Source organism: Salvelinus namaycush, chromosome 7 (assembly GCF_016432855.1).
Source record: "Salvelinus namaycush isolate Seneca chromosome 7, SaNama_1.0, whole genome shotgun sequence".
In the NCBI taxonomy this organism is placed as follows: Eukaryota; Metazoa; Chordata; class Actinopteri; order Salmoniformes; family Salmonidae; genus Salvelinus; species Salvelinus namaycush.
This window is the reverse complement of record NC_052313.1, coordinates 53,593,099-53,605,677: the sequence shown is the minus strand read 5'-3', so window position 1 is coordinate 53,605,677 and position 12,579 is coordinate 53,593,099. Positions and strand designations below refer to the sequence as shown.

The window sequence follows — 12,579 nt, the reverse complement described above, 5'->3', positions numbered from 1 at the left end:
ATCACCTGCAAAGCACCATCACACCTCCTCCTCCATGTTTCACGGTGGGAACCACACACGCCGAGATCAACCCTTCACCTACTCTGCGTCTCACAAAGACACGGTGGTTGGAACCAAAAATCTTAAATTTGGGCTCATCAGACCGAAGGAAAGATTTCCACCGGTCTAATGTCCATTGCTCGTGTTTCTTATTATTGCTGTCCTTTAGTGGTGGTTTCTTTGCGCGAATCGACCATGAAGGCCTGATTCACGCAAAGGGTGGCTGCTTTAAAGAAACTCAAATGTAAAATATATTTAGATTTGTTTAAAACTTTTTTTGGTTACTACATGATTCCATATGTGTTATTTCATAGTTTTGAGTCTTCACTATTATTCTACAATTTAGAAAATAGTAAAAATAAAGAAAAACCCTTGAATGAGTAGGTGTTTTACCTTTTGACCGGTAGTGTACATATTTACAAATGTCATTACATTTACATTTAAGTCATTTAGCAGACGCTCTTATCCAGAGCGACTTACAAATTGGAAAGTTCATACATATTCATTCTGGTCCCCCCGTGGGAATTGAACCCTGGTCCCCCCGTGGGAATTGAACCCACAACCCTGGCGTTGCAAGCGCCATGCTCTACCAACTGAGCCACACGGGACCACGTGGTCATCACATGGTGATGTTTCTATTAGTTTAAAAAACAGTTTGATCTTAACATTTAAAAAAGGGCTTTCTTAAATTCAATGTGTGATTTTTAATGTCCTGATTTTGATAGGTAAATGATTTGTCATTTGGGTGTTCCTTTTAATAAATATACACAACACGACAAAACATGTTTTAAGTTGATCCATTCAAAAAATAAATTGGTTCTAATGCAGTTGTCTTCTGTTTGGGAGGGACAGTCCATTTAGTGATTCAGACATTGTGCAATGATGTCTTATAATGATATACAAGAATGAATCTGCAAAGATTATGACATTGAATTCTCAAAGTAAGGTCTTGGTTGTGATTTGAAAGATTTCACTATAGTCTAGGACAGGAAGCAGCAGATGGTTTACTACGGTCTTTCTAATGGATACAGTAAAACAACTCTGTATTGTAAACCAGGCGTATAGTTTGTTGTTTTTCTAATATAATCTATATGCTGTCCAAAAGATCATTCAGAATCTATCCTCAAACCCAGATATTTCAAACAATCAATACTTTCAAGCATTGTTCCATCACTTCCAAAAATGTGAAGTTGCCAGCAACTCTTTGCCATGTACCAAACCACATGATATAGGTGTGTGTATGCGTATACATGTTTCAAGCAGACCACCATAGTCCCTGTGCCCAATGAAGCGAAGGTAACCTGCCTAATCTTAGGTTTACTTACATACAGTCGGGAGGAACTACTGAATATAAGAGCAACGTCAACTCACCATCATTACGACCAGGAATATGACTTTCCCGAAGTGGATCCTGTGTTTTGCCTTCCACCCAGGACAATGGATCTGATCCCAGCCGGCGAACCTAAAAAACGTTGCCGTAAAAGGGGCAAACGAAGCGGTCTTCTGGTCAGGCTCCGGATATGGGCACATCGCGCTCCACTCCCTAGCATACTACTCGCCAATGTCCAGTCTCTTGACAACAAGGTTGATGAAATCCGAGCAAGGGTTGCCTTCCAGAGAGACATCAGAGACTGTAACGTTCTTTGCTTCACGGAAACATGGCTCACTCGAGAGACGCTATCGGAGTCTGTGCAGCCAGCTGGTTTCTTCACGCATCGCGCCGACAGAAGCATCTTTCTGGTAAGAAGAGGGGCGGGGTATGCCTTATGATTAACGAGACGTGGTGTGATCATAACAACATACAGGAACTCAAGTCCTTCTGTTCACCCGACTTAGAATTCCTCACAATCAAATGTCGACCGCATTATCTACCAAGGGAATTCTCTTCGATTATAATCACAGCCGTACATATTCCCCCCCAAGCAGACACATCGATGGCCCTGAACGAACTATATTTGACTCTATGTAAACTGGAAACCACATATCCTGAGGCTGCATTCATTGTAGCTGGGGATTTTAACAAGGCTAATCTGAAAACAAGACTCCCTAAATTCTATCAGCATATCGATTGCGCAACCAGGGCTAGTAAAACCCTGGATCATTGTTATTCTAACTTCCGCGACGCATATAAGGCCATCCCCCAACCTCCTTTCGGAAAAGCTGACCACGACTCCATTTTGTTGCTTCCAGCCTACAGACAGAAACTAAAACAAGAAGCTCCCACGCTCAGGTCTGTTCAACGCTGGTCCGACCAATCTGATTCCACACTTCAAGACTGCTTCGATCACGTGGATTGGGATATGTTCTGCATTGCGTCCAACAACAACATTGACGAATACGCTGATTCGGTGAGCGAGTTCATTAGAAAGTGCATCGGCGATGTCGTACCCACAGCAACTAAAACATTCCCAATCCAGAAACCGTGGATTGATGGCAGCATTCGTGCGAAACTGAAAGCGCGAACCACTGCTTTTAACCAGGGCAAGGTGACCGGAAACATGACCGAATACAAACAGTGTAGCTATTCCCTCCGCAAGGCAATCAAACAAGCTAAGCGTCAGTATAGAGACAAAGTAGAGTTGCAATTCAACGGCTCAGACACGAGGTATGTGGCAGGGTCTACAGTCAATCACGGATTACAAAAAGAAAACCAGCCCCGTCGCGGACCATGATGTCTTGCTCCCAGACAGACTAAATAACTTCTTTGCTCGCTTTGAGGACAATACAGTGCCACTGAAACGGCCCGCTACCAAAACCTGCGGGCTCTCCTTCACTGCAGCCGACGTGAGTAAAACATTTAAACGTGTTAACCCTCGCAAGGCTGCAGGCTGAGACGGCATCCCCAGCCGCGTCCTCAGAGCATGCGCAGACCAGCTGGCTGGTGTGTTTACGGACATATTCAATCAATCCTTATCCCAGTCTGCTGTTCCCACATGCTTCAAGAGGGCCACCATTGTTCCTGTTCCCAAGGAAGCTAAGGTAACTGAGCTAAACGACTACCGCCCCGTAGCACTCCCGTCATCATGAAGTGCTTTGAGAGACTAGTCAAGGACCATATCACCTCCACCCTACCTGACACCCTAGACCCACTCCAATTTGCTTACCGCCCCAATAGGTCCACAGACGACGCAATCGCAACCACACTGCACACTGCCCTAACCCATCTGGACAAGAGGAATACCTATGTGAGAATGCTGTTCATCGACTACAGCTCAGCATTTAACACCATAGTACCCTCCAAACTCGTCATCAAGCTCGAGACCCTGGGTCTCGACCCCGCCCTGTGCAACTGGGTACTGGACTTCCTGACGGGCCGCCCCCAGGTGGTGAGGGTAGGTAACAACATCTCCACCCCGCTGATCCTCAACACTGGGGCCCCACAAGGGTGCGTTCTGAGCCCTCTCCTGTACTCCCTGTTCACCTACGACTGCGTGGCCATGCACGCCTCCAACTCAATCATCAAGTTTGCGGACGACACTACAGTGGTAGGCTTGATTACCAACAACGACGAGACGGCCTACAGGGAGGAGGTGAGGGCCCTCGGAGTGTGGTGTCAGGAAAATAACCTCACACTCAACGTCAACAAAACAAAGGAGATGATTGTGGACTTCAGGAAACAGCAGAGAGAGCACCCCCCTATCCACATCGACGGGACAGTAGTGGAGAGGGTAGTAAGTTTTAAGTTCCTCGGCATACACATCACGGACAAACTGAATTGGTCCACCCACACAGACAGTGTTGTGAAGAAGGCGCAGCAGCGCATCTTCAACCTCAGGAGGCTGAAGAAATTCGGCTTGTCACCAAAAGCACTCACAAACGTCTACAGATGCACAATCGAGAGAATCCTGTCGGGCTGTATCGCCGCCTGGTACGGCAACTGCTCCGCCCACAACCGTAAGGCTCTCCAGAGGGTAGTGAGGTCTGCACAACGCATCACTGGGGGCAAACTACCTGCCCTCCAGGACACCTACACCACCCGATGTCACAGGAAGGCCATAAAGATCATCAAGGACAACAACCACCCGAGCCACTGCTTGTTCACCTCGCTATCATCCAGAAGGTGAGGTCAGTACAGGTGCATCAAAGCAGGGACCGAGAGACTGAAAAACAGCTTCTATCTCAAGGCCATCAGACTGTTAAACAGCCACCACTAACATTGAGTGGCTGCTGCCAACATACTGACTCAACTCCAGCTCACTTTAATAATGGAAATGTATGTAATCAATTGATCAAAAATGTATCACTAGCCACTTTAAACAATGCCACTTAGAGTACAGTATATACATATACATTATATTATCATCTACTGCATCTTGCCATCTTTATGTAATACATGTATCACTAGCCACTTTAAACTATGCACTTTTATGTTTACATACCCTACATTACTCATCTCATATGTATATACTGTACTCGATACCATCTACTGCATCTTGCCTATGCCGTTCTGTACCATCACTCATTCATATATCTTTATGTACATATTCTTTATCCCTTTACACTTGTGTGTATAAGGTAGTAGTTATGGAATTGTTAGGTTAGATTACTCGTTGGTTATTACTGCATTGTCGGAACTAGAAGCACACGCATTTCGCTACACTCGCATTAACATCTGCTAACCATGTGTATGTAACAAATCAAACATTTGATTTGGTAAATGATTACCGCCCCGTGGCACTCACGTCGGTAGCCATGAAGTGCTTTGAAAGGCTGGTCATCGCTAACATCAACAGCATCCTCCCGGACACCCTAGACCCACTCCAATTCGCATACCACCCCAACAGATCCACAGATGACGCAATCTCAATCGCACTCCACACTGCCCTTTCCCACCTGGACAAAAGGAACACCTATGTGAGAATGCTGTTCGTTGTCTACAGCTCAGCGTTCAACACCATAGTGCCCATGAAGCTCATCAATAAACTAAGGACTCTGGGACTAAACACCTCCCTCTGCAACTGGATACTGGACTTCCTGACGGGCTGCCCCCAGGTGGTAAGAGTAGGAAAACAACACGTCAGCCACGCTGATCCTTAACACTGGGGCCCCTCAGGGGTGTGTACTTAGTCCCCTCCTGTATTCCCTGTTCACCCACGACTGCGTGGCCAAACACGACTCCAACACCATCATTAAGTTTGCTGACGACACAACAGTGGTAGGCCTGATCACCGACAACGATGAGACAGCCTATAGGGAGGAGGTCAGAGAACTGGCAGTGTGGTGCCAGGACAACAACCTCTCTCTCAATGTGAGCAAGACAAAGGAGCTGATCGTGGACTACAGGAAAAGGCGGGCCGAACATGCCTCGATCAACATCGACGGGGCTGTAGTGGAGCGGGTCGAGAGTTTCAAGTTCCTTGGTGTCCACATCACCAATGAACTATCATGGTCTAAACATACCAAGACAGTCGTGAGGAGGGCACGACACAACCTTTTTCCCCTTAGGAGACTGAAAAGATTTAGCATAGGTCCCCAGATCCTCAAAAGGTTCTACAGCTGCACCATTGAGAGCATCCTGACCGGTTGCATCACCGCCTGGTATGGCAACTGCTCGGCATCTGACCGTAAGGTGCTACAGAGGGTATCGCGAACAGCCCAGAACATCACTGGGGCCAAGCTTCCTGCCATCCAGGACCTATATAATAGGCGGTGTCAGAGGAAAGCCCAGAAAATTGTCAGAGACTCCAGTCACCAAAGTTATAGACTGTTTTCTCTGCTACTGCACGGCAAGCGATACCGGAGCTCCAAGTCTTGGACCAAAATGCTCCTCAACAGCTTCTAGCCCCAGGCCATTAGACTGCTGAACAATTAATAAAAATGGCCCCCTGGACAATTTACATTGACCCCCCCCCCCCCCCCCCCCCTTTGTACACTGCCGCTACTCGCTGTTTGTTTGTTACCTATGCATAGTCACTTCGCCACCACCTGCATGTACAGATTACCTCAACTAGCCTGTACCCCCGCACACTGACTCGGTACCGGTGCCCCCTGTATATAGCCTCCACACTGACTCGGTACCGGTGCCCCCTGTATATAACCTCGTTATTGTGTTACTTTTTATTATTCCTTTTTATTTTAGTCTACTTGGTAAATATTTTCTTCTTCTTGAACTGCAATGTTGGTTAAGGGCTTGTAAGTAAGCATTTCACGGTAAAGTCTACACTTGTTGTGTTCGGCACATGTGGCAAATAAAGTTTGATTTAATTTGAGCATATGAGTGTCTGTGTGTTTCCTGTGCAGATAGTGAAGGAGGAGAAGACGTGGTCGTTGCACTCTGACAGTGCAGAGCTGGTGCAGGGCCTGCTGGTCTGGGTCAGAACACAATGGGAGAACATGTTCGGAGTCAAACTCGCCATCACCAACCTCACCCTACCAGCCTGAGGGAAAACACCCACCCTTCCAACTGTGTGTGTGCACCTGCATGAGTGTGGGTCTGTCTGTCTCTTCACTGTCAGACGTGTCCCTCAATAGGACAGTATGTTTACCTGGTTTGAAGCCAACTATGATTTCCTGATGTTTGGTCACTTTTACAAAAGCACTGATCTGTTAACGCCTCATCTGAATCCCGTCCATTTTATAACCCTGCCAGTATAGCCAGCCAGGGAGAGTGCCTTGTGGTGTTGCCAGTCCTGCTACGTTCTAATGCACCTTGAATATGTGAAAGGGGTGAGGGGGAATCATGTGTTTCTTTCAGGGGGGTGAGGACAGGATAAGGAGGGAGAAAGGGGTAAGCAAAAATGTGAGTTGGGGGTAATTGTGTGTGTGTGTTATCAAGGAAGTTAGTCCATTCCTCTGAAGCTCAGTGGACTGTAACTTCATCAGGAGTCCCGGGACTGGAGCAGTGAGTTGTGACATCACACGCTCGACACAAGGCTCTCTAGCCATCCCGTGAGGCTCCGCTCCAGACACCTCTGACGTGACACCTCTTAGTTATTTTCTTTTTAATCAGGGACTTTTGATGTCTCTATGCACTGTGATTATGTAAAGGAAAAGGGCAACTGAAGGCCAAAGTAAGGGCAACCCAAGTGAAGAGTTGCAGCCAAGGCAATGAACCGGGACAGTATCTGTGTTCTGTATTCTTGGGAAAAGTGCAGAATACGCATGATAGGGAATGTGAAAGGGAAGGGTTCTGACTGACCTGTTTTAAAGTGGGAGGTGTTAGTTGGTTTGTGGCTGTCTGTTAAAATGTGTAGTCTTATGCTAATACCTCTAGTGCAGTTTAACTATATTGCGAATGTCAAGTGAATACTATTTTTGATGTAGACAGATGAAAAGATGTGTAGAAGTGGACGACAAACAGATGTGTGTCACTTAATTTATTTACCGTCAGCAAATCAATGATAAAAAAATAGCTTTTTATACTTTAAATAAAAATGCATATCTGTGGTACAATACATCCTCTTATGACACTGTATTTCCACATGTTTGTCCAACTCTTTCATTTTCACAGTGAGAAAGTTCCAATGGCTACATTTCCCTCTGTAATCATGTAGTTCCAGAGGGGTTTTTCATTGTTCTCACACGGTCAGCCCAACGTCAACCACAACCGCAGCAATGCACCCCCCCATCCCCGTCGTCACGCTAATCCTCCAGTCATCCACGTGGCCACACAACTACCAATAATCATCACTTTCTACCCCATCACACACACTTGCGGTTCTTCAATGAAACATTTGACAATTCCTAAGATTTTGTGTAATACAAGAACATTTCCACACCAAGTGACATTTTTCATAGGAGGAATACAAATTCTGAAAAGTTACACGAAGCTTTGAAATAGATTTATAGGCTTAACCATCACACTGATAGTCTGTCTATCCATTCCTGTCATATCAGGGCTCACAAGAAAGGAAGGAAGGAAAGAAGGAAGCACTTTAAAACCCTCTAGATGTTAAATGATTTCCTTTCAGGGAGAGATTGGTCAGGACCAAATCTCCAAAGAAAAATCTGCACAACGGCTAGGAAAGACTCCCTAGAAGGCAGCAACCTAGGAAGAAACCTGGAGAGTAACCATGCTCAAAGGGGATGGCAGTTCTCTTCTGGCTGGGGAGAGTTAAGAGTACATGTGGCCATTCATTCCAGAAGTTCAAATGTTCATATATCACCAGCAGGGTCATTATAATAACCATGGTGGCTATAGAGAGGGCAACAGTTCAACAACCCGGGAGTCAATGTCAGTTGACTTTTCATGACCAGGTGTTCTGAGATGAGAGTGGCCGGTGAATCAGGTCAGGGGTCAACAGCAGCAGTCAGGACCGCAGAACAAACTGGATCAGTACGACCAGGTGGACGAGACAGGAACAGCCAGGAGTCGTCAGGCCAGGTAGTCCTGAGGCATGGTCCTAGGACTCAGGTCCTCCAGGACGGGAGACATAGAGAGATGGAGGAGAATTAGAGAATGGAATGCTACCAAACACTTGGAAACTATGAGCCTGTCCTATAGCAGCCTCACACCAGCCTCCTCTGATAGAGAGAGCATGCCTAAGAACACACAGCACATCAGATAAGGCAAGACAGACTGACGATAGTCCCCTGGCACATAGGCTATTGCAGCATAGATCCTGGGGACTGAGACAGGGAGGGGATCGCAAGACACTGTGACCCCGTCCAATGTTACACCTGGACGGGGCCAATCAGGCAGGATATAACCCCACCCACTTTGCCAAAGCACAGCCCCCACACCCCTGTACACACCGATTCAACGTTTTTAAGTAGTTCTTGTTTGCTCAGTTAGTAGAGCATGGTGCTTGCAATGCCAGGGTTGTGGGTTCAATTCCCATGGGGGACCAGTACTGGAAAAAGTATGAAAACGGATGCACTTGGTACTATAAGTCAGTCTGAACAAGTGTCTGCTAAATGACTAAAATGTGAAATAAAACATCTGCGATGCACATAACTCTACTAATCAACCCACCACATGGCTAATGAAGAACTTTTATTTGATGTCCTACTTCCCCCCCAGTGGTTCCAAATGGTAGGGAACACAGCACCAGATCAGTAAAACATCAGGGTGATCTACCTGGCAGGCACATACGTCAAAATGTTAAGACTTCATTTGTACGGATCAACAGTTGCCCAAAGGAGACACTAATTCAACTGACTGCCTGAAAGACCCAGAGGTGATAGACTGACATTCACGTAGAGATGAAGATGTGGGGACATTTTCTCTGCTTGCGTGAGAAGGATTGGGATAGTAGTGTTAAATATCACAACATACACACTTCCTGCAACATTCTTGGGGCCCTTGACACAGCTCTGGCAATGCTACTCAAGTGTTGCCCACCCCTGGGAGAAGACAGCAGTGTCCCAGTCCTGCTGTCACTGCCATGCAGGGAGGGGGCTTTCTCCTGTTTGTTTTTCCAGAGTTAAGACCAACAGTTCCTTATTGAGCACTGTGAATGACACCAGAGAGAGTCAACATACCACCTGTAAGTAGTAAATACACCCCCCCCTCACAAAAAAATATTGCAGTTAGAGTGCAATATAACTGCAGTATGCTGCAAATACTGCATTCAAAATAACTGTTTTTTTCCTGCAGTAATTGTGCAGTGTAACTGCAGTTAGAGTGCAGTAGAACTGCAGTTCAACTGCAGAACACTGCAGGTATTCTGCAGTTACTGTGTCTAAAATATCACAGTCGACTGCAGTTACTGCACTTTTACTGCAGTTTCAAAACTGCAATCATTTTTTGGAAGGGCTTTGTTGATGGCAGCGAGCCCTTCCTGGCTGTGAAGATGGGATGGGACTCTGTTCAGGAAACGTGTTAAAGACCCACTGGGCAAAAACTGGTTGTATCAACGTTATTTCCACCTAGCAAAAAATAAATCTAAGTGAAAACCGATTGGATTTGCAAAAAGTAATCAGCGCAAGGGAATTTCGTCCTAACTTATAACTTAAATCTAATAACATGGTGAGATGCTTTGTTGATTTCATGTGGAATTCACATTAGTTGACAACTCAACCAAATGTAAATCAAAACTAAACATTGAACTGAGGTCTTTACCCAAGAAAAAAGATTGCAGTCAGAATGCACTTTAACTGCAGTACAATGCAGTTAAAGTGCAGTCTAACTGCAGTATGCTGCAAATACTGCGTCCAAAATATCACTTTTTTTACTACAGTAATATTGCAGTGTAACTGCAGTTACAGTGCAGTATAACTGCAGTTATTCTGCAATTACTCCGTCCAAAATAGCTCAGTCGATTGCAGTTACTGCACTTTTACTGCAGTTTTGAAACTGCAATATTTTCTTGTAAGGGTGGGGAGGGTGTTTTAAAGAGATTCAGTAGGAGTGGATCATGCTTTTGATTATCACACCTATGGCATAATAAACCAGCGGTAGTAAACAACATTTGCGGACCTGTTTTGTCTTGCATGACGCCCACATGTTTGACGTAGGTACTCTGTATTGTTCCAATAAACTCTAGCAGCACTTACCCTATTAAATCTGTCTCCTGTTATTTCAAACAATGTTTTTGTTTCGTTGGCAATTAAGCCTGTGATAGATGGGTTCCGGGTTTGTGGATGTTACAGTGGGACCGGTCTATTACCATACCATATATGGCAAACATCGGATGTTGGCACCACTATGCAAGCTGTTATGTGCGAATTTAAAGGTTTTAACAGTGGAGGAATGTGTACACACAGCCCATTTTAATTGTGAGATCATGTGCGCGGAGACCAGCCAAAATACCAAGCTTGAGTTCAAGCAACAGGTGCTTCAACTCAAGATTGGTATTTTCTATTCTACTTTTATCAAACTCACTTGGAAGGTATGCTTTTGGGTTTAAGATGCTGTAGACGTTGAATCACTGGCATCTTGCTATGTATGACACACGATACACAATCTTATCAATCAGTGGAGGCTGCTCAGGGGAGGACGGCTCATAATGTCTGGAACGGAGCATATGGAATAGCATCAAACACATGGAAACCATGTATTTGATACCATTCCACTTACTCCGCTCCAGACATTACCATGAGCCGTCCTCCTCAATGAAGGTGCCACCAACCTCCTGTGCTATCAATAAGGATATTGTTAATTTACCACACAAGTGACAGAAATGCATATTCCATTTCCCCAGTAGACTTACAATACATATTAGACATAGCTACATAACTAGAGTGGACATTCTTTGGCCATCTGGACATAGGCACACAGCTGGGCTGATGTGGAATCCCACAGCCATTCTCTCACAGTGTTGAGCTGAGGGTTGATCTGGTTCTGGTCCAGCTCTACAACTGTGTGATAGGGACAGCAGGGAGCATGTTGTTATAGCATACTCTTTCTCCCTATCTACACAACCAACAAGACAGGGAGCAGCTGGAGCAGAATCTACCTCACACATAAGGAGTGCTCACATTTTGGTTGTTCTTTAAATGGTCTCTCTCTACCCCCCCCCCCCCCCCCCATATATATTTCTCATATTTAATTTCCCTGATGAAGTAGCCTACATTGTGACATGTGGATAACTACCTCAATATAACTACCTCATAAAGTTAAAGGAGATCCTTAGCTACACCTACCTATTGTGTTTTTTGATTGTAGAGATATAAAAGGCTATTGGTTTCATAAATCTCTGACTTTCTTTGTTTAAGTAATCTGAGAATAGCAATAAAATGATACAACGAAAATTGTGATAACTTAATTACAGTATACAGCAAACAGTATCTAGTCAGCTAGTATATCTCACGTTTCAGATAAGGGCCTCCTAAACGGGGCAGGGTTACGTGGAGGTATGGTAGGAGGAGAAAAGGGATTTCGGGACGCTTCTTTTGTCCTGCATGAATGTGCTTGGGGCCCCGACATGGATGCAGGGGTCACATGGTACCACAAATCACCGAATGGGTTAAAAAAGAGGGGGTTGTAGTTTATGAAAGAGCCGCGGAGGAGAAAGAACAGTTGTTGATAATTTGGAGAGGCTACGAGTGGAATTAAGGCTGAACACAAGAAGGACAGTTTTGAGCCTTAAAGGTGAGTTTTTGCGAGGAGACTCATAATCCTTTGAGACGTTTTTTACCAGGTTCACAAACGCTCAATGTAACTTTACTCGCAGTTTAATTTACTAGTGTCGATTTATTCCTTCCACAAGTTGTTGCCTATCAATCCTTGCTCAAACTTTAACGATACTTTTTTTGTCCCCTAAATTACCATCGTTGTGTGCGCGCAGTCAGCAAAGCTACAATCGTGTGATCTTTAGCTTTTCTTGGGCAATTTGACTCAAGGCGCTTAGGTTTGCTACTTTTGTATTCATTTAATCTAAATTCAGAATTTACAATTAAATGGTTGTTCGGAATCAAGTTGTTTCCTAATCTTGTTAGCTGAGTGCATCAACAACTGTTACGGGCCAATGTTTGATGGATTTTTCCATCACACTTTCTTTTTTTTTTTACCAAACGTCTTCCAGCGGTGATGTCAAACTTTGTTTAGGCCATCATTATCTTGATCATCTTAATCTTAAAATCAGCTATTTTTATCAATCAAGAAATCAACCCCTCGTTAAGCAGTTCATTTTAACACGCGTGTAGCCAATTTAGTCG

The 12,579-nt window shown here is 44.9% G+C and overlaps 1 protein-coding gene across 1 annotated transcript in view; it reads left to right on the top strand.

The window, feature by feature from the left end:
• The window catches only part of LOC120051448 (serine/threonine-protein kinase 11-interacting protein-like), a 41,603-nt gene extending 34,170 nt beyond the window's left edge, over positions 1-7,433 (top strand). Inside the window, exon 26 of the mRNA XM_038998310.1 lies at positions 6,280-7,433. Within this exon, the coding sequence (XP_038854238.1) occupies positions 6,280-6,420 (141 nt within the window). The 3' untranslated portion in view covers positions 6,421-7,433. The remainder of the gene's footprint in view (positions 1-6,279) is intronic.
• The last annotated feature ends 5,146 nt before the right edge of the window (positions 7,434-12,579 follow it).